The sequence below is a fragment of the Amorphotheca resinae genome (genome assembly GCF_003019875.1).
Source record: "Amorphotheca resinae ATCC 22711 unplaced genomic scaffold M430scaffold_3, whole genome shotgun sequence".
Lineage (NCBI taxonomy): Eukaryota > Fungi > Ascomycota > Leotiomycetes > Helotiales > Amorphothecaceae > Amorphotheca > Amorphotheca resinae.
This window is the reverse complement of record NW_020194473.1, coordinates 36,457-56,799: the sequence shown is the minus strand read 5'-3', so window position 1 is coordinate 56,799 and position 20,343 is coordinate 36,457. Positions and strand designations below refer to the sequence as shown.

Below are 20,343 nucleotides of genomic sequence, written 5' to 3'. Positions count from 1 at the left end.
AGTTTGTAGGATTAGCCAACAATACTGGGCGGAGCTGGACTCAACCCGACCCTAGAGCCTCTAAAGCAGGGGCCGTTCTATGCGAGACGCATTTACCCCGGCGATGTGGGTTCCAAGGGAGGCTAAATGGTTCGTGGTTCGTGATTCGTGATTCGTGGTTCGTGGTTTGTAGGGTCGAGGTCTCTTATGCTTCACTTCGTACAGAGCCGCTGGCCCCGCATTCCCCCGCATTCTCGGCTCCGCAGCATTGCGGGGAAGCGAACGCCCGCGCTTACCTTGGCGACGGAGTTGGAGTTGTCTTTCTTGTCTCTCATCTCTCGTCTCGCGTCTCCGTCGTTTGCCCCCCCCGGTCTTCCATACCGCATCTTCTATGCCGATGCAGCCTACCCACAAATCCCACGCCGGCAGATGACGACTGCAGCAGTGTGTTTGAGCCGGAGCAGGAAGTAGGCCATTCCACAATTGCCATAATTACCAACGAAGCTAACATCCCCCGAAGTTGAGGAAGTTGAGCTGGGAGGACCGCGGTGAGTCGATGGTTTGTTTCCGGACGGTAGGTGGTGATATCCACCGACCACCATTGAATCCCCCATGATCCCCACCCCCCACCGCCACTCCCCCTTGGCGCAGGGTCTAGGAGGCCAAAGGAATATGACCGGCCTCGCTCATGCTCCTGACACCCCTCCCTCTCTATTTTTGTAGCTCGGAAGAATAGACACTATTGATTTTGACGCCAACATGGACACGTGGTGGCCCGTCCAGGTAAAGCCAACGAGTGTCTACCTGTTCTTTTTCTTGCCAGGCTTCAGGCTCTTTCATTTCGCGGCTACGCTGGATACCGGAGGGCTGTTGATGGGATTCAGTGCCAGCAACCACTTTTCTCTCAAAGAAGATGACTACCTTACTTGAAACGTATGCTCTGATTAATGCTCTTGTGACCGTGATAAAGTTTAAATGTACCGCTCCTCTTGGGGAGTTGAGTAAACTATACAGGCGCAAGAGATCCAGGTCAGTACCTGAGTACCTCTCCCGACACTCTAATACATCAACCCCTATATCTATATCTATGTCTATGTCTATAGCTTTGCCAGCCTCTCCACGTGAAAGAATTTCTCAAACCCTACCAAACACTCCGGATTCGCGAGTGCCCCCGTCGACTTCACCTTTCTGCCTGACACAATCTGCTTGACCGCAAACTCAACTTTTTTCCCATTGGTCGTATACGGGACATCATCCACCTGGAACACGTACTTGGGAACGTGACGGGGACTCAGAGCCTTTGAGATCGCATCGCGGATCTGGCTCGTGATAGCCGGGGTAAGGGTCTTGCCGGGGAGCATCTTCACGAAGAGCACGACGGTTTCGTCAATGTCTTGCGGGCGCCGCTGACCAACACAGACTGTGTCGGCAAAGTCGGGGAAGCGGGAAGAGTTGAGGACGTTGTAAATTTCTGCGGAGCCGAAGCGGACGCCGGAGGGGTTAAGAACACCGTCGCTGCAGTGTCTGCGTCAGCTGGCAGTAAGAGAGAGGTGTGGCAAAGTTGACATTTAGGATATTCTATCCAGAAAGAGACAGGGAAACTCACGATCGTCCTAGCATGATATAACCCCCGGTGCTTGGAACAACGCTCACGAAATCGCCCTGGTACCAGACGCGAGGGCCGAAGCGCTCGTAGTACGTGGAGCCGTACTTGACCATGTCGGCATCACCCCAGAAGCCGACGGGCTGGCTGGGGAACGGCGCACGGCAGACCAACTCGCCCGGCTGGCCAGACTGCTTGATCGAGACGGGTTGCTCTTCACCGGTGTCGAGGATGTCGATGGCCATGCCGAGGGCTTCGGTCTGGATCTCGCCAGCATAGAAGGGGTTGGTGGGATCGCCTATGACCACTGTAATTTTTTTGGAGCTTTGTTAGATTGATGGGGCATGGGAGAGAGGGGAGGCTTACGGGAACATGCGAGGTCAGTGCCTCCGCTGCAAGAGACCAAGTGCACGTCTGGGGGGAAGCCAACGTCGTAGAACCATTCCGCGACTTCTGCGGTGAGGACCGAGCCGGTGGATGTAACTACTCGTAGAGAGGACAGGTCAAATAGGTCACCTTAATGTTGTTAGAACTTCCATAAACAAATGCAGACGTTCTGGGGCGAAGTCTCCTTACGTGGTTTAACTCCCAAGGTCATCAAATCCGTCAAGTATCTGGCAGATGTGCCAAAAACACTTACTCTGCGAGCGAAAAGGTCAGCGCATACGTAACTAAACCCTCTTCTGTAATATGTCAACGATCTAAGTTGATTTTTTACGTACTTCAACTGAGAGGCCAGGCGTAGGAGGACAGTCGGATCTGGCTTAAAGGGCGAGCCATCATACACGAGCATCTTGGCTCCGTAGGACAGACCACAGAGGGCGAGAGCCCACATGATCCATCCTGTCTGGTTTTGACAAGAAGTCAGCATCTCGTCTGCAGATTCCGGTAGATTCGATCCCGTCCAGGTGAATAGGTGGCGTGGAGAACATACCGTTGTATATTGAAACACAGTATCTTCAGGACGGACGTCAATCGAGAGAACATAGTCCTTTTTCACTTGGAGTAGAAGACCCTAGCGTAAGATTATCAGGCCAACCGCTCAACACAGAACCGGATTTTACACTTACGCCTGCGGAGTGGACGATACACTTGGGCGGTCCTGTCTGCGAAATATGTCAACATGTCTCGACGGTAAGAGGTTTCGGATGCCACCTACCGTTCCTGAGGAAAACACAATAAACCCCGGGTGATGAAATGGTAATTGCTGGAACTCGAGCTTCCTGCCTGTAACCCCCTTCTTCAGAAAAGCGTCCCAGGTGACAAAATCATTCCCTAAATCCGTTTGGACGTCCGCGGACTCCACGATCAAGACGGTTCTCAGAAAGTCAGGCGTCGAAGCCATCTGCCGCGTCCACTCCCGATGCTTCGCCATTAAATCCCTTCTTTTGCCGTTATACACGACGGAGCTCTCGGCAAAGACGATCTTCGGCCTGATCTGCATCATGCGGTCCAATATCCCCTTCGTGCCCATATCCGGCGAGGACGTCGACCAGATCGCCCCAATTGAAAGGGCCGCAAGGCAGCACGTGATGGTTTCGGGCCTGTTGGAGATGATGGCAGCGACTCGGTCTCCCGTGCGGATGCCAGCGGAGATCATGGCGTCGGCCATCTTCTCAACGCTCGCCCAGAGTTCCGCGCAGGTGACATGGCGGAGGTTGGTGCCACCTTCAGAGCATGCGTGAAAGACGATCTGCTCGGGGGAGCGCGTGGTGCCGAAGAGGAGATGTTCAGCGAAGTTCATGCGGACTTGGGGAAACCAGCGCGGGGGCGGGAAGAGGAGACCGCCATGCTATACGGATTGCACCCAGAGATCAGTCGCTGCCACAAGCATGATTCCTCTGCATCAGAGGGAAGGCTTACCGCTTTCTCGACTGCTCGGGTGGGCGTGATGGAGGGCTTGAGGCGCAGATACTGGAACAAGGCCACCCAGAACTCGTCGGCGGTCTCGCGGGCGGTCGACCACGAGTGGAGGTCTCGGTATGTCTGTAGATTCAGTCCCCGGGTTGTGTTAACCCATTTACGGAATTGGGACATGTTTGTCTTGGAGGGATCTCGAGGCTCCCACAGCTTGCGTGCCATCGAGTTCCCTGCTGTAGCGACCATGGCGATGAGGTTGAGAATGAGGTTGAGAATGAGATTGAGATTGAGCTGAGATTGACCAGCAGTCTTCAGTAGAACACACAGATGAGGGAGATAAAGAGCAGAGACATAGAGACAGGGAGGGACAGAGAGAGAGAGGCTCTGCGAGTTCGAATTCCTAGGTCATCATGGGAGACGCTGCTCCGGCATTCAGATGCCCGAATTCGCCGGGAGAGAAAGGCATGGAGAGACTTTGGGGGTGATGGGTCGCGGAGGTTTCGTTAATCTGCCGAACAGGGACAGGGAGCAGTTCGCCCGACTGGAGTAAAGCAGAACCTACAGAGTTTGCGGGCGGAGAGACATGGGTTGCTATCGAAGCGGAGGCGGCGAACGATGTGGAATCCGTGGATGGGACGCCGCCAGCCGCGGATGTCATCTTAGTTGGGAGACGGTTTCCGGGATAGCCCGAATGCGTTTTACAGCTGCCCATCATAGCGGGCACTCAGGTGTAAAAGGATATACTCTGTATAGTAATCCTACCATTTGACGTGTATTGCGTAGCTGAAAAGCTGGTTCGTTACATATGAGTTATACCTTACTTATATACGGACAAGGAGTTCGGCTGCTCCCACGCCAGCATCCTGCGCGGCCCAATCTTCACCCGGTTCTTGCTTTTCTCCTTCTTTTTCACCTCTTATCAAGGTGTCATATATGCATACATGGCTTGTGTTCGCGGTTCAGGGGGCTTGCTGCTGCATTGTGGCCGAGAGACTTTATGGCTAGGTCCCCCGCATCAACGGCCGGAAAATGGCTTCGGAGTTCAACCTCCTCGATCCCCGAGTGGATGGCATCCTGAGTTGAGTTGAGTTTCGGGATTACGGTTAAGCTCGCCCTCCCCGCGTCCTATGGAGTATCCCTGTTCTAATTCTCGAGCGATCCTGGAAGTCTAGTCAGTACAGTGCACTGTCCTTCTGTCCTGTTGTAGCCCTCTCGTATGGTTCCTAACTTCCTATCGAGAGCCACCAATTACACTACATTTGGAAAGAGAAGACAAAGTGCTTGTACTCTTATACGATATGTCTATGAAGGCAATCATATCACAAGCACCGGGAGAGGCCTCCTTCGTGTCGGATGCGGCAAAACCGGTGCTCCGCGACGATTATATTCTTGTCAAAACCGCTGCTGTAGCTTTGAACCCCACGGACTGGAAACACATCGATTTCAGGGCATGCAAAGGGGCAATTGTAGGGTGCGACTATTCCGGCGTAGTTGAAGAGGTGGGCAAGGATGTAAACAAGCGGTTGAAGAAGGGCGACCGGGTAGCTGGCTTTACGCATGGTGGTGAGTCTACTAAGTCCTGCTTCTGTCGAAAAGAAGGGAAGACACGTACTGATTTCTAGGTGATTGGATCAGTTAACCACAGCAATCTAAATGATGGCGCCTTCGCCGAGTACATCGTTGCCAAAGGCGATCTCCAGCTTCATATACCGGATAGCCTCTCCTTTGAATCAGCGGCCACATTGGGCTTAGGCATCATAACAGCTGCACAAGCGCTATACCAGTCTCTGGAGCTGCCGCTGCCTGATGCCCCAGTTACAACGAAGAATCTCCCGGTGCTAGTCTATGGCGGAAGCACGGCAACCGGGACATTGGCAATTCAGTTCGCGAAGATGTAGGTTCTTTCCGTCTCTCCATCCGTCAACAAGGTCAAATTGCCCGTGTAAGTTTGACACATACTGATCGAGATACGCAGGTCGGGAGCAAAGGTGATCACAACATGCTCGCCCCGGAATTTTGAACTTGTCAAGACACTCGGCGCTGAGGCCGCCTTCGACTACGTACGGAGTTCTGTTTCTCTTGGATTCTTTTCTCCCTCCCTCTTTCTCTCGTAGTTCTAGGTCTTTTTTAAAGTAGATGGGAAAACAGCTAACATACTTCCCACTCAGAATGACCCCGAGTGTGGCCAGCGTATTCGCGACTACACAAACAACGCTCACCCACGTACTCGACTGCATCTCCCTCGACCCTTCTGTCAGCATTTGCACAAGTGCCTTAAGCACCTCGTCCCCCAGTATCTACGCCTGCATCTTGCCTATCACTCTCCCCGCAACAGTCTCCCCCGACTTAGTCCAGGTCCGGCCCTCCGTTGCCTTCACCGCGCTGGGCGAAAACTTCCGCCTCGGGACTGGGCCAGAGTTTCACGCTTCGGCTACAGATTTCCAATTTGCCGTAAAGGTTTTCGAGGTGTCGGAGCGACTGCTAAGAGAAGGGAAGCTAGAAGTGCATCCACCCAGTGTAAGACCGGGGGGTTTGCAGGCGGTGTTAGGAGGATTACAGGAGATGAGAGCCGGGAGGGTAAGTGGCGAGAAATTGGTGTACAGAGTGTCCTAAAGATAATAACGTAGCAAACAACTGTTTTAAAGAGCTGTCTTCGCCACAGAAGTAAATGAGTAAAGTATTTGTAAAACAATAAATGACTTAATTTACCAAATCTTAGAGAAACCCTTCTCTGTTTAACTTTCTAACAAATTACTCTAATTCAGTAAGAGGATCATAGGTACATGAAAAGGATTACTAGAGGGGAATAAAGTATTATATGTCCAAAACCGGTTTTAAATTTAAGCTTAAATTAAGGCTTAACCTAAGATATACCAGGATATATTCTGTGACTTTGACTAGCTAGCGCCCTTCCTTGTCTCTATATGTTGAGCGTTGGAAAGCATCTTTACGCCCTAACAAACTCATCTCCTCCATGACTGTTGATAAGCCGTCTGTGATATGGCCAAAGGGATCTCACACCCGACTCGGGGCTATCTGTTGCCTTCTCCTCACTATATCAGAGAAGATCGTCGCCTGTACGAAAATGAAATGAAGCCGGGCAGAACGCTCCGTATTGTCCGCACTCTATCCCGAAGTTTCTCTAATGCCACTTACCTAGTATACGCACTAGTACGCACCCTTCCGCGAACTCTGGAGTCTGGGGCCCCGGGTCCGAGATTGCTAATGCGGGGAATCCCTACTCAGTAATTTGAGCAAATCTGGGCAAGACGGGGAAGATGGGGAGCGTTAGTGCTTACACAGTCGTCTGCCAGTTGTCTGCAGATCAGTCACTGCGAGAGCGGTGTTTTCTTCCGGTGTTGGGAGGATAAATAGAAGGCACTTCCGGGGAAAGTCCTACGCTCAACTTTACACTTTATAACCCCTCGCCAGCTGGTATTGTTTGAACTTGTATTAGGGTGGATTTTGGACTTCAGAGATCAAGAAATATCTCAGTATGGATCCAAAGGTCTTGCAAGGCCAGGAACTGGAGCACAAGGAAGCCGTGGCCTTGGACAACCCAACAGAACCCGAAAGGCCCGGCTTACGAGTGTATCTGGCTGCTTCAGTATGTAGGCATTTTGTGAGTTACTAATCATGTGCTGACATGCTTTTAGGGGCCGGTGCTAGGTTGGATTGCTCAAATGGAAATTCAAACTCTGGCTGCGACCGTTCTCGCTGTCATAAATGCGGAGCTAGGTAGGTTGACCTGTCTTCCATGACAAGTCACGCTACAATACTAATTTATACATCAGGTCCAATAACAAATTATCCATGGATTTATGTTTCCTGGTTGGCCTGTATTGCCGTTCTGTCTGGTGTTCTTGGTACGTTACTCGCAACGGCACTATATATCCTTCAGACTTGCAGGACGCGGATCGCTGATGCTCTGAATAGGCTCATTCTCAGACGTTCTAGGAAGAAGATGGTTCTTCATCGTCGGGAACGTTTTTGCTCTGATCGGAGCAATCATTTGCGCCGCCACACACTCCGCGAACGTGGTCATTGTTGGAATGACTTTTGCAGGAGTGGGAGCTGCCAACCAGTACCTGGCACTGGCTGCTCTATCTGAGATGTTCCCCAAGAAGCACAGGGCCTATGTCCAAGGTAAGTGCCACCCACCCAACTGGCTCCCCGTTTCATAGGATACTAACAAACACAACTAGCAATTCTCCAAATGTCTCCGTTCCCATTCACCGCATGCGGCGCACTGATTGCGTCTAAAATGGCTATCGACACGTGGAGATGGGTATACTATCTGAATATTATTCTATCTGGGTTGGCTTTGATTGCAGTCGTTCTATTCTATTACCCTGTGAGTCTTCTTAATGCTATCTTAGACACCCTTAAATCTGAGACTAACTATCTTATGCTACAGCCGGTCCCGTATGCCGAGGTATCTAGGTGGAAACTCATCAAGAGTCATGACTGGTTTGGAGCTGGCCTCCTTGTAGTATGGGTCTTTTGGCCTTCGTTTTCGGTGCTTGACTGACATTTTGCAGCTTGGGGTGATGGGTCTTTACCTTGGCGCCGGCCCCGCAGCGTTCGGGCTCCATGGATGGGGTACCGCTGCAGTGTTGGTACCTATATGCGTCGGGATAGCAATCTTGATAGCAATGGGATTTTGGAGTAAGCAACAACCAGCAAATTATCTCCCTCTTTAGGCGAAATTACAGTTCTAATTTCTAACCTGGGTCCGTGATCTAACAGATGGTCACGCATCAAATCCACTGCTACCTACAAAAATGTTCAATAACGTTAGAGGGCAAGTAATCTGTTCCTACCTGCAGATTGACGACTAATAGAGTTACACAGCGTAAACTTACTCCTCTTTTCTATTGGTGCTATTACCATGCCACTTGAAGTCGTTACGTTTGTCTGGTCATCTCAGACCCAAGCTATTTATACCACAGATGCAACAAAGATTGGGCTCTATAACTTTCCCACTGGTTTTGGGGCAGAGGTAGGATTCTTGATCGCAGCTATAACTATCAAAAGAGGTCGCACGAATCTTCAGCTGGCAGTTGCCTGTCTGATCCTTGCTATCTTCGTCGGCCTGCAGGCAACATTGACCCCAAATGGCATTCGACCTGGCCTGGCTTATCTGTCTATTGGAGGCGTCGCCCTGGGCTTCATCCAGGTTATCGTTGTGGTGATGATCCAATTTGGAATTGGCAATGAGCACATTGGAGCTGTAACAGGGCTATTCATTCTGGTGCGTTGGATTGGAGCCGCAATTGGAAGTAAGCCCTCCAGTCTTCGTTACTCAAGCTAGAGCAAGCCGCTTACAGAAGCTACAGTTGCCCTTGCTCTCACCATCGTTCGCTCCAAGGTAGGGTCGACCTGGCCTATGGCGGTTGCGGAGGCTGTCTTCCCCTTGGGGTTGCCCCAAACCTCACTGCCCCTGCTGCTGGGAGCGCTGGCAACGGGAAGCCCTGCTGCTGTTATGCAGGTACCTGGCATCACCCCTGCTATTGTTGAAGCAGCTACGGTGGTGACAAAGGAGGTATACGCCGCTGCGTACCGGTTAGTACTCAATTTCTTCGATCTCTATGCCTCGTGATTCAAAAGCTGAAACTGGCCAGTCTTATTTACTATCCATCCTTGGCCTTGGGACTATTTGCCGTTGTTGTTTCAGCCTTTACAGTCGATATCGCGCCACTGATGGAAAGTGACGAAGCCCTTCCCATGGGCATACCACGATTCCTTATGCTTGCAGCATCCCGCAGAGATGCTGAAAAGGGTTCCGGTATAAACGAGGAAAAGAACTAGGGCTCAGTCATCCAGACAGGAACCGTCGAATACCGACATGCGACTTTCTAGTTAGTACGGAACCATGAGTCCATGACCTGAATTGGTGTTGGACGTGGCAGCTAATTTTATGGCCTGTACTTGGCTAAAGAGCAGCGTCACCATCAGCATGGAAGGATTTCGATTAATCAAACCATAGTTCTTAATCTTCAAAACCGGGTTTTGCTGTTTCAATTGTCAGTTGGGATTTCCTTCAGCTTCTCACAGGCCAAATCAGTGAAATTAGGTTAGTGTGATATATATACCCTGAATAATGGGGATAGCCCCTTCAATATAAAACCTTTGATTTTGCTCTTAAATATATATCCGGTGTCTTAGTTATAGGCTCTAGGGTTCACGCAAAGTAGGCATAGAAACTTGGTATAGAGACAATACAGAATTAATAATTAAGCTATGTAGATAGACTACAGAGAAATAAGACTTCTATGAGACCTAAATCCTTGAAATTTATGTTAGGTATCGACACCGTTCGTAATGCTATTACCGTGATCACACAGTGCAAAGTATATAAAGTGCTCTGCTAAGGTAGGTAAGGCTAATTTGTAGCTCTAGCCTCTGGTGGTTGGTAGCCTTGTTGAGGCTGGGAAGATAGCCTTATGTAGTCACGCAATGTAACCTGTTAATACTATTCCTCTATTCCTGATATGTACTTAATAGCACTCATTGAAGAAATAAACTAAAGTCTGAAGTACCTTTTAAATTCTTAATATATACTTTTCTTTAAGAGGAGAAGGGAAGAGGGGGGGGGGGGATCGCTAGCGCTAGCCAGGTCCCCAGGTACCCCAGATCAAGCCAAGCACGGCTAGATCGCGGCATTTGTATTTTTCCGGGACCGAGATAACTTCTACGCCAGAACGGTATATCAATCAATCAATCAATCTACGCCATACAGCTTGCCCATGTATGTTCATCTCTATCTCTGAAAGTCTCCCATCCGGGCAAGCTCAAACTCTTTCTCCTGCACCGTAGTGCCAATCGTCGCCGAGAATCCACCATTTGGAAGGCCGCCGCTCCCTTGGACGACATCCCCGCCAGCCTTGCGATGCCCTGTCGCAACCTCAACTACCCTTCTCGCCGTCGCCTGGTCTATATTCTCACCTCTCCACGATACATGGCCATCTGGCCGCACCAGGACCAGCGGTCTCTCCCAGATCTTCCGCGCATGATCCTCATTCACGAGCTTCAGATGCTTCAGCGGGACTTTGAGCGCCTGAGCCTCCGTGACGATAAAGCTCGCACCGAGATCTGCACGGCCATCTGAGAATTCCACGAGTGTGTATCCACTGCCGTAGTGATCGAAGATGGCCGAGCCATCATTGAGGAAAACATGCGGGGCGCGCCCGCCAGGCCAGGTGGTTGGTATGTACCGCGAGGGCGTCCACTCGGGCTCTTTGCCCTGCTGCTCGGGATTTATGATGACAGACTCATAGCGATAGCCCATCTCGGCGCCGATGTCTCTATTCTCGCCATCGTTCGCCTGGTAGTGGTCATGAATGCGCTGGCGGAGAGCCCGGCCCTCCTCTGTGTCATGATCCACCGCGGCCGGATTTGGCTGCAGAAGTTCCGCATTGGCCGTGTGCACCTTCATATGGACACCGGATCGCTCGACGAGCTTGACCGCCACAGGACGGCGCTCTTGCTCGTAGGAGTCGAGCAGTCCAGGCCCCCCAAAGCCGTTGATCGTGGCGGCGAGCTTCCAGCCTAAGTCGAACGCGTCGCCGAGACCCATGTTCATTCCATATCCACCAGTGGGGATGTTCTGGTGGCAGGCATCGCCGGCAAGGAAGATGCGGCCAGAAGCACTGCCGTATTTACGCGCTATGGCGAGGTAGGGGCGGAAGGTAGACCGGACGAGAATCTCGTCTATGTGGACTGGGTATGGGCTGCCCATCCCCCCGAGAACCCTGGCGACTGCTTCGGCAGAGTCTATAGTTGTGTGGTCGGCATCCAGAGGCATCGCGAGATGGGTTGTCCATGTGTCTACTTCGTTTTGAGCAATGATAGCGCCGCCAAGCCCGTTCTCTGCTGCGGTGAAGAAGATATGCCAGAACTGGCCTTGCGCGTGTAAGCGAGCCAGATCAGTGGATTTGAAGTGCACCAGAAGCACGTATCCGGGGCTGACAAGGAGCATTAGCTTTCTCTGCCGGAGATTTGTGGGTTACGAGAGCTACGTACGTAGGCCCACCTTCTATTGGGATCTCCAGGCTTCTCCGGACCTTACTCGACGCCCCGTCACATCCAATAACATATTTTGAGATATAGACTCGTTTTCTCCCCGTCGCAACTTCCGTTGCATACGTCCGCACTCGATCTTGCGTCTCCTCAATTGACTCCACCTTCCATCCGAACAACGGGTCGATCAGAGGGTCAGCGTCGCACCTTTCCTTTATCCAAGCTTCAAAAGTGGCCTGTGATATCCGCTGCCATGGCTCGAGTGGCATCGTTCCATCATTATGGCGTTTGATTTTCTCCCGGTACTCGTCGACGCTCGGGTGGTTCCAGGCCGTGATGGCTTTCGGCTGGTGGAGGCCCGATGATATTAACACCGGTGCTGCAATGTTACTGGGAACACCTGTGTTGGAATTTCTTGGTCAGCGAGGTCTGCCCGTTGCAGCAATGTGGGTGGGTAGTCTTGCCTTTAGCCCGCAAACTATCTGCGAGGCCTAATCGCCGAAACTGCTCCATGCTGCGCGCGTTGGTGAGGTCCATCTTTGGCCACCTGAGATCTAAGGTTTCAGCATCTGAGGAACGAATGAGGGTTGAGAAGCCCACGTACCTTGTCGTGGTCATGTTTCTCTCCAGTAATACCGACTTGACACCGTAGTGGGACAGTACTGTTGCAAGCAATAATCCTACCGGTCCCGCTCCAGCGATCAGTACGGTATCCTCTGGGAGCACCACCTCCTCGTCTCCCGTAACTTTGAATCCATTCATGGTTGCAGCTTCTTTGGCGGAGTTGACAGGATCATCCTTCGCGGCAGGAGTCTCAGCTAAGTGGCTGTCCGCCTTCGTCTTCTCCTGCTGATTCTTGTCCCTTGACCTGGATGAGAGGATAACCCAGAGCCGCTGTATAAGCGATCGTGACATTGCCTCTGGAATATAGGATAATCACGCTCGTTCTTCTTTGAGGAGGGCTCTGTGAGAAAAGATTACAGGCTGTGAGAAGATCTGGTGTCAGAGAGACCTACTTCCTTGGTTGTATGAAGCAGACCGAGTGTCGAATCTAACCAAGCGGCGATGCTCGTGATCTGTTTGGTGGGGTATCACCACCGGGCAGCCGGGGTTCGCAGCCCGGGTCCGGAGCTGGGAGCGCCGGCGGGGAGGATTCCGGGGGATAAGGGACAGGGGCAGGTCGAAGCGGGGGCGGGGCAGCGGGGGCGGGGGCGGAGACGGCGATCTGCGATGCGCACACAGCAGGGGCCCCGCCCCGCCCGCACTAGATCTTTGTCGTCCAGCGAGCGATTGGTCAATTGATTAATCAATTCATTCATAAGCCGCTCTAAGCCGAAGGCCTATTCAGTCGCTAGCCAGGCCTGAATAAGGGCCAGGCCATGGCCATTGGGTTGCTGGATGTCTAACCAAAAGCGTTCGGGCCGGGGACTCCGTGCGAGTCTAATTGCGAGGGGAGACAGTTCGCCCGGAGTCTTGGCCGTGGGGCTCTTGTTGGATAATTGACATAGTCCTCTATCGTAGCATTAACCCACAGTTCCTGGCTAAGACACTATCATGATACAGATCCTTGTTTACGGGTCCGGAGAGTAGCCGTGGTCGATAATATTTCGGGTGGGCCACTGTCTATTTATTCTACTTATTCTGTTTCCCTAACAGTTTCAAGATTGTCTTCCCCATCACGTCACAATTCTTGTTTTTATTCTTTACTATGGCTGCTGCTCAGGCGTCTCCAGCCCAGATTCCTCTGGGGGCCTACATCTTTCGCCGTCTCCGCAGCATTGGGGTCCATCATATATTTGGTTGTCCTGGTGACTTCAATCTTAACCTTCTAGACCATCTATACACCGTTGAGGATATCAACTGGATTGGGACTTGCAATGAGCTAAACGGTGCATATGCTGCCGATGGCTACGCCCGTGTTCGTGGAATTCCAGGTGTGCTTGTGACAACCTATGGAGTTGGCGAGCTCTCAGCTATAAATGGTATTTCCGGGGCTTATAGCGAGCACGTACCAATAATTCATATTGTCGGAACTACTTCCCGGCTTGCTCAGAAAGACCACACAATGATTCATCATACCTTGGGGGAACAATGGGACCATGACACGTTTCAGCAAATGTCGAAGCCCGTCAGATCAGCCGCGGCGAATCTGGTGAACGATGCATCCTTTGCAGAAGATGTGGATAAGGTGATCGAGGTTTGTGTCAAAACCCGGAAACCTGTGTACATCTTTGTCCCAATGGATACTCCCGATATTTTGATCAGTTCCGAACGTCTTGATACACCTCTCGATCTTGAAATTACCAATCCTGGAAAGGAGGATATCGAGGCAGAAATTGTGGAGCTTATTCTCAACAGGATGCAAACGGCAGAGAAACCCAGTGTCCTGGTGGACGTTTTTGCTCACAGATATGGGCTTGCAAAAGTGATCACAGAGCTTTTGGATTTCACTGCTTTCCCTGTGAGTGACGCCTGTGACGCGCGAGAGAGCCAGGTACTGATTCTCTCCTAGGGATTCGTGACGCCTCTTTCGAAATCAATTCTCGATGAAACCGGTCCCCATTACAACGGACTTTACAATGGTAAACTAACACCATCGAAGCAAGTCAAGGATCGAGTGGAAAATGCAGACTTTCTCCTACACATAGGACCCTTGCCTTCGGACTCTAATACTGGTGGATGGTCTCAGAACTTCAATGAAAAGGGGCGAATAATTCTGCATCCCGATTATATATCTATTTGGGGACGAAGATGGGATGGAGTCAACTTTGTCCCAATCGTGAAAAAGTTACTAGCAGCTGCCAGAGCTAGGAAGACCGAATTCACGAAGAGCGGTTCCCAATTTTTGGTAAGGGCCTCGACAGATATTATGCATTTTGGCCGTTGACTTAAAATTCAATATAGCTGAACAATATTCCATCGTCAATTCAGAAGAATGGCATTGTGAATGGAAACTCAAAATTGGCTCTGCGTGGCCCGTTGGAGCAGCATCACGTCTGGAAGCAATTCTCTCCATTCCTCCGAAAGGGTGATTGTGTTATTGCAGAAGTTGGATCCGCACAGTACGGTACGCTGGATCTCGAGCTGCCGACCGAAGCTGTTTTCTTTACACAGCTCTACTACAGCTGTATTGGATTTACCGTTGGTGCTTTACTGGGAGCTCTTGTTGCGCGGAGAGAGCAGGGAAATAATGGACGAGTAATCCTCTTTGTCGGGGATGGGAGCTTACACATGACGGTTCAGGTAACTCACCATTCAAAAATTTATAGATGAGATGCTCACTTGAACCCCGATGAAGGAAATAAGCACTATTATTCGAAACAGGTTCAAGCCCACCATTGTTCTTATCAACAATCAGGGCTACACGATCGAACGTGTCATCCACGGTCCGGCGCAGCAATATAATGATATTTCCGAAAGCTGGGATTATCAACAAATGCTTCACTTTTTCGGCGCACCTAAAGCATCCAAGTCATATAGAGCAGGCACTTATGAGGAGCTGGAAAGTGTACTCAGGGACCCGGAATTCAATTCTAACCAGCACATTCAGCTTCTAGAAATCTTTATGGACAAATTCGATTCTCCTTGGATGTTGACTGAACAGGTCAACATTATGCAAGAGAAATCATCACTTGCACTGCGAAAGTGGGATGAGGAGTGTGGAAGAAAAAGACTGGTGCTGGACTCAAATCTTTTTCGAAGTCAGTACGTGCTGAGCCAAAGTGCAAGCCAGCAGGCTGCAGCCAAGTCGGCGGAGCTGAGACAGTTGGAAAATGGGTTGGAATGATGGAACTTAGATTGCCCTGTATTCGAATAGAGACATACAGATAGATTTATTTAACTTTGAAATACTGGCACTGTGGGAAAAGAGTAGACTTACTAGCCCGAATGAGTGACATTATATAACATTGGCATTGATTTTGCTCAATAAGATAAAATCCCGGAAGAGACGTTGACATTTGCCAATAAATCGAGGAGATCCGACTTCCATGCCAGAATCTTCCTCGGATGAGAGAGTTCCAGAGGATGTATCATCATAGAGACGATGGAAACATGGCGACCAAATGCAACGAGGCGATCAAGAAGTAAGTAGACAGCACCACCATATAAGTTTTCTCTCCCAGGTGTAAGCACTCCTGGATTATGATCTAGTTCACGAATGCCGGCTGCTTTGGCTTTTGTAAACGCCTGGTCAACCCAGTAGCTTTCTATGTCCATACCTTTTTACATCAGTTAGAGAACTCGAAGACTCCACGCATTTAATATCGCTCAACCTGAAATATCTTTGAAGTCAAAAATGAGTGGTTGACTACATGTACATGTAGGTTCCTCGAGAAATAACCCCACCGAACCCCCACTATCTAAGTCCCTCTTTGATTAAGGATGATTAGGAATAAAGTAAGTTGTATAAACAAGGCTTTTGTCAATTTGTAATGCAACCCAATGCGGCTACACTTTATGCCACTCTCCTAGTGTCTGGAAGACGTAAGTATTTCCTTCAATTTCCGAAGTGTGCCTTCAGCCCTCTCAAGAAAAAATCCCGCCAATGTCTCTCTAGCTTCCTCCTCAGTCTCTCCATCTCCTGCCATCTCCGCAATTGCCAAATACTGCTTTCTCTCCTCGTCATGCTCTCCGATGCTGATAACTATGCCTGCATACTTGATCAAGAAGGCATTGGCAATAAGTCGGCACATGCGGCCGTTTCCATCTTTGAAGGGGTGTATAGTGACGAAGTCTTGACAGATGTCAGCTGCAAGATAGAAGGGGTCCAGATTCTTGTTAATTTCTCTATCTCGAATATCGCCGTTAAAATCGGCAATCAAACGCTGCATAGCGGCAGGAACGTTCTCTGGTGCGGTGAAAAGTGTACTTCCTGCCATAGCCATGGTATTTCGATAGACCCCAGCATAGTTCCCATCGTTGTCACTGCCTCCCCCAAGAGGTATCCCTTGACATAGGATGCGGTGAGTGTCGCAGATTAGCTTTTCTGTGAGAGGCTCATCACTGTTGAGAGCTGCGTCGGTGATATGCATTAGTGCTTGGGCATGCTGAATGACTTCTCTTCTTGATTGGACGACATGCTTGAGATCAGGATTCTCAACTCCATGCTGAACTAGGAGTTTGAGTTGCGCTTCGTATTCTGGTGATTTTGGATCGACGTCTCCGGCATCAATTTCCTTCCCCTCGAATATCTGACGACACAATTTGATGGTTTCTTCGAGTCCCATTCCAGCTTTTTCCTGCATATTAGACCCAAAGATCATGTGAACCATTTTATCAGCCATGAAGTCGATATAAAAATCCACCAGCGTTTCTCTATCCTCAGTTCCAAGCACTTCCCGGATCTCCTGGATGATTGATGAGCTTCTCCGAAATAAAATGTTCACATCTTCTTGCTCTGCAGCGTAGGATCTGTAGTTTTCACTTGCATTCAATTCAAAGAAACATTCTTCGACATCGTCCTTTGAAAGTCCACGGAGGGTTCTCCAGTTTGGAAAGCCAGCATTAATGACGCTATTCTTTATGATGTTGAGGAGACTCCTAAATTTCTCTGGTGAGGTTGGTTGACTGCAGGACACGTTGAAACTTTCAGAGAACCCTCCAAGGGAATTTCTCCGGTGAGGTTGGTGAGCCATGGTGTTGCTGTTTTGCGTTAGTTGAGTGGTTGTGTTTAAAGAAGAGAAACTTAGTGGACAGAAATTTATTTGAAGACAATATATTGTGGTTCAGGACACCCAGTACCATAGTAGTACGTTTTAATGTTTGTTTAAGCTTAATGTTGTTCTAGGCGAGGTACCTCTAGAGACACGTGCAAAGATACCTTGTTAGAAATAACCATATTTAGGGTTTCTGATGAATCAGATCAGCCTGAACTTAAATGATGAGTCAAAGGCCGTCTATACTAACTTGGTACTGCATGACGTAGTGTTTAGGTTTCTTCCGCTATAAATGCTTTTGTTCTGGATTCTAATGTATCAAACCGGAGTGCCCCTATTTCCCCATGGAAAGCAACAATCTTCTGATTCTTCTCATCTCAAGATGGCTGGTTAGAGTAATAAGTATACGTCCTACATGTTCATTGCATCACTGAAACCTCCTAAAAAAGACAAATCTAACACGGATGGATTAAGTTTGTTTGTAGGCACAAAGAGGGCATTAAATCTCTCTCTGCAATCTAGCAACGAAACTCTTTACTCTTTGGATTGTACAACCGGTAAGACTATCCTTAGGTGCAACATTGCAACAGCTTATATCCTGGAAAGTTATTGAAGTTGTTGAAAGCTGTGCCTCATTCTAATCAGAGCTACTTGGATGTAAGCGAAGTACGAGTATAATCATTGCGATGCTCACAATATATGCTCTGAGTGTAGAAGCAGGTTGCAACTGATAGGGGAAGTATCCCATTCGAAGAACCGTGCAATAGACTTGCAGCTATGATAGAAGGGCCGATCAATACGCGTATCCTTGAGCAATCCAGTAAAAGAATTCTCAGTCCAATCTGCATAGGAGTTAGTTCAAGGTTCTGGTTTGAGTATAGGAGAGCGTTGTGGTCCAACAGTGAGCTGGCTTAACAGTGAGCTGGCTTGTTCTTGATGGCGAAATTCTTAAACACCGCGTGGAAAGCGCACTGTTCTTCTTCACTCAAACACATTTGCAAAGTTGCTAATCTATGGAATATGCTTCTGCCTAACTATCATGTATAAGGCTTTGAATAAGATAGATCACCTTTGGTATCTACTGGTTTCATGAATTCGGCTTTTGCGGCAGCGTTGCTCGCTGCAGCAGATTGATTTTAGCCCATTATAAAAGAACTTTTCTGGAAACAGTCGCCGTTCCTAGAGAGATTGATGTCGCATTTGCAGAGCAATATACGTGGCTAGCAATCTGGTAAATATACCGCGGACTGTGACCTTGTATCAAAGATATATTTATATTTTTGATTCGAGTTAAGAGACTCGTGGTGTAACTGGTTTAGAACAGCCCAGACACAGTGAATATATCTACTGCCTGATACAGTACATAAGAGATTCCCCAGGCTCCTTGTCTCGTCGAACAGTATGTACAAGTGGCAATATGTGCGGGGGAAAATAGTGAAACGAATCGCGATCGAAAGAGGGACGATCTAGCTGTGGATATAACGCGTTATCAAAGAATTCAAAAAGTGAAGCATCCTCGGTGATTCTCGGTACCAACGTTGGTGGCGCCTGTGGTGGAGCGTGGTAGGGGGCAGCAATGCAGAACCCCTGAATACTGGGCCCACCCAACACTCCCTTACTTCAGACGAGTCTCGATCACAGTTTGGCTGCCAGACTTCGATGTCCAAATCTTGACAAGCTCCAATCCAGCTGAAGCCAACAAGTCCGAGAACTCCTTCTTCGACCTCTCCTTGCCGCCAATTATAAGCATGCAAAGATCCATCCAGTACACAGTCTTGTCGACCCCTTCGGGCTTCTCGGGTACCACCATCTCGCCAATTAGAAGACGCGAGTCGGGTGCCATTGCATCGGCAATGTTTTTTAGAATCACCTGGCATTCCTTGTCTTGCCAGTTATGCAGAATGCGGCGGAGATAGTAGACGTGTGCGTCTAGTGCAGCGATTAGTACACCCGCCTATGGTGGTCCGATCAAGCATGTAGAGCTAGGCAGGGATAGTCTTACTCTTGACGGGCTGGGGTTCAAAGAAATTAATGACCATCTTCTCGACACCCGGTAACTGCTCCTCTGGAATTGCATCTAAAACTGGTTTCCTATCCTGCAATATCATTCTCCCCACGTCGGCAGTCCCATTCGCCTCGATCTCCTTCTTGATTTGCAGCAAGCTTTGTCCTCTTCCACCCGCGACGTCCACAATAAATGGCCGTTGGGGATCACTCCTATCCATCGAACTAGCCAGCGAGGAGAATGGAAACATTCCCAGTACTGGAAGGGCAGCTTCCTGTGTGGTCATCGCTTTGTCAAACCTGGCCAAGCGATCGGGATATTCGAGAAGGACTTCGTAGAAAACCTTCCCCTCCCTGTTACTAGCCCATGAATACGGCGACTGCTTTGGGTTCAGAATCGAAGACGAGTCGTGGGTAGCCAGGTATTCTGGAAGTCTCTGTGCGACGGGAGATACCTCATCGACGCTATTTATGGTTGATGGACGTTAGACAAGTTTCGACTCCGACATATACCTCGCAGAAGAGACACGGGTGACTGGCAGTACGGACATACCAGAGCTCAAAGAACTCGACTTCCGCCCCATCGAGATAGGCCAGGGAAAAGCGGGTGTGGGCATAGACGTCCTCGCCGACTGGATCTATGATTCCGGTAGCAGTGAGGACCCTCATCAATCGAACTAGCGGAAGACGCAGTATTTAGCTGACCACTCTGCCCAAGTCCTTAAGTGTGATAATGGCACATTGCCCAGAGGCCCGCACGGAGAGACATACTCAAGACCTCCTCATTCATTCCGCTGCCAGAGGCCAGCTCCTTGGCGGTGATGCTTCCATTGCGTGGGATCTTCGCCAGCACTCCCATCTGAAGCAGCGCTCGTACCGCCGCGGTCTGGGTGTACTGCACACGAAGAACCGGTGAGACAAGGAACAAGACCGCATGCATACAGGAAAGATGACTTGCCGCCGCATCTTACATTCGTAATCTGTCGAAACATTGCTTCTGCTGGATCCTCCAATTGGTAGTGCAAGGCCTCTATACGGCCTAATAGATCAAGGCGGGCAGGACGATCCGACTGGTCGGCATCGTAGGACTTGGCGGCCGCGAGTAGGGCCTCGATGTCAGAGATCAGCTGTGCGTTTCCGGGCATCTGTAGCGGTGTCTCGAGGTCAAGTGTGGCACTGTGACAAGATGGACAATTGGGGGGGTCGTGGAGTCGTCGA

General features: G+C 49.8%; 7 protein-coding genes across 7 annotated transcripts; 3 read left to right on the top strand and 4 right to left on the bottom strand.

Annotated features, from left to right (window-relative positions):
* Window positions 1–936: 936 nt before the first annotated feature.
* Window positions 937–3,807, bottom strand: M430DRAFT_116177 (hypothetical protein). Its single transcript, XM_024861624.1, has 9 exons — window positions 3,446–3,807; window positions 2,742–3,374; window positions 2,653–2,688; window positions 2,517–2,597; window positions 2,305–2,429; window positions 2,159–2,223; window positions 1,949–2,098; window positions 1,586–1,889; window positions 937–1,494 (listed from the first exon to the last, which is right to left on the bottom strand). Exons 1-9 carry the CDS (start codon window positions 3,686–3,688, stop codon window positions 1,077–1,079), a joined length of 2,055 nt encoding a protein of 684 aa, XP_024722766.1. The 5' UTR covers window positions 3,689–3,807; the 3' UTR covers window positions 937–1,076.
* Window positions 3,808–4,740: 933 nt separating this feature from the next.
* M430DRAFT_48359 (hypothetical protein) lies at window positions 4,741–6,055 on the top strand (the record flags this gene model as incomplete). Its single annotated transcript, XM_024867992.1, has 4 exons — window positions 4,741–5,005; window positions 5,078–5,336; window positions 5,418–5,502; window positions 5,591–6,055. The coding sequence occupies 4 exons, from the start codon at window positions 4,741–4,743 to the stop codon at window positions 6,053–6,055; spliced, it is 1,074 nt and encodes a 357-aa protein (XP_024722765.1).
* A 1,144-nt stretch (window positions 6,056–7,199) lies between these two features.
* M430DRAFT_273342 (hypothetical protein) lies at window positions 7,200–9,253 on the top strand (the record flags this gene model as incomplete). Its single annotated transcript, XM_024865582.1, has 9 exons — window positions 7,200–7,308; window positions 7,379–7,588; window positions 7,648–7,796; window positions 7,860–7,931; window positions 7,984–8,110; window positions 8,192–8,250; window positions 8,289–8,724; window positions 8,782–9,007; window positions 9,067–9,253. 9 exons carry the CDS (start codon window positions 7,200–7,202, stop codon window positions 9,251–9,253), a joined length of 1,575 nt encoding a protein of 524 aa, XP_024722764.1.
* Window positions 9,254–10,205: 952 nt separating this feature from the next.
* M430DRAFT_97831 (hypothetical protein) lies at window positions 10,206–12,226 on the bottom strand (the record flags this gene model as incomplete). The annotated part of the gene is made up of 4 exons (XM_024870069.1): window positions 10,206–11,409; window positions 11,468–11,864; window positions 11,944–12,011; window positions 12,069–12,226. 4 exons carry the CDS (start codon window positions 12,224–12,226, stop codon window positions 10,206–10,208), a joined length of 1,827 nt encoding a protein of 608 aa, XP_024722763.1.
* A 486-nt stretch (window positions 12,227–12,712) lies between these two features.
* M430DRAFT_39977 (hypothetical protein) lies at window positions 12,713–15,329 on the top strand. The gene is made up of 4 exons (XM_024867358.1): window positions 12,713–13,925; window positions 13,977–14,312; window positions 14,369–14,707; window positions 14,763–15,329. The coding sequence occupies exons 1-4, from the start codon at window positions 13,173–13,175 to the stop codon at window positions 15,249–15,251; spliced, it is 1,917 nt and encodes a 638-aa protein (XP_024722762.1). The 5' UTR covers window positions 12,713–13,172; the 3' UTR covers window positions 15,252–15,329.
* Window positions 15,330–15,933: 604 nt separating this feature from the next.
* Window positions 15,934–17,100, bottom strand: M430DRAFT_97376 (hypothetical protein; the record flags this gene model as incomplete). Its single annotated transcript, XM_024870029.1, has 1 exon — window positions 15,934–17,100. The coding sequence occupies one exon, from the start codon at window positions 17,098–17,100 to the stop codon at window positions 15,934–15,936; it is 1,167 nt and encodes a 388-aa protein (XP_024722761.1).
* A 1,636-nt stretch (window positions 17,101–18,736) lies between these two features.
* Window positions 18,737–20,270, bottom strand: M430DRAFT_97724 (hypothetical protein; the record flags this gene model as incomplete). Its single annotated transcript, XM_024870064.1, has 5 exons — window positions 18,737–19,050; window positions 19,124–19,590; window positions 19,679–19,802; window positions 19,897–20,020; window positions 20,097–20,270. 5 exons carry the CDS (start codon window positions 20,268–20,270, stop codon window positions 18,737–18,739), a joined length of 1,203 nt encoding a protein of 400 aa, XP_024722760.1.
* Between the last annotated feature and the right edge of the window lie 73 nt (window positions 20,271–20,343).